A 220-nucleotide genomic window follows, 5' to 3' on the forward strand; every position below is an offset into this window, starting at 1 on the left:
CTTCTTTAGAGTCCATTTTCCCTTTGTGCATTTCCCTTTAACGAAAGGCTGAAAGTGAAACAGACTTGTGTTCAAGCACAAAATGTAACTCACTGTTCCTCAATGTTGGCGACCTGAGTGTTGTATGTGTCGAGGAGCGCGTGCTGCTTGTCGCGAGCCTCTTCATCCATGAGGTGCTGGGCCTGCTGCAGCTGCGCCTGGAAGTCCTGCAGCTTGGCCA

General features: G+C 50.9%; 1 protein-coding gene across 1 annotated transcript in view; it reads right to left on the minus strand.

Moving 5' to 3' along the window:
* The window catches only part of LOC106106208 (probable DNA double-strand break repair Rad50 ATPase), a 7,870-nt gene that overhangs the window by 2,930 nt on the left and 4,720 nt on the right, over window positions 1-220 (minus strand). The window contains exon 5 of the mRNA XM_013286756.1: window positions 94-212. Within this exon, the coding sequence (XP_013142210.1) occupies window positions 94-212 (119 nt within the window). The remainder of the gene's footprint in view (window positions 1-93; window positions 213-220) is intronic.

The sequence above is a fragment of the Papilio polytes genome, unplaced genomic scaffold (assembly GCF_000836215.1).
Source record: "Papilio polytes unplaced genomic scaffold, Ppol_1.0 DF822289.1, whole genome shotgun sequence".
NCBI lineage: Eukaryota > Metazoa > Arthropoda > Insecta > Lepidoptera > Papilionidae > Papilio > Papilio polytes.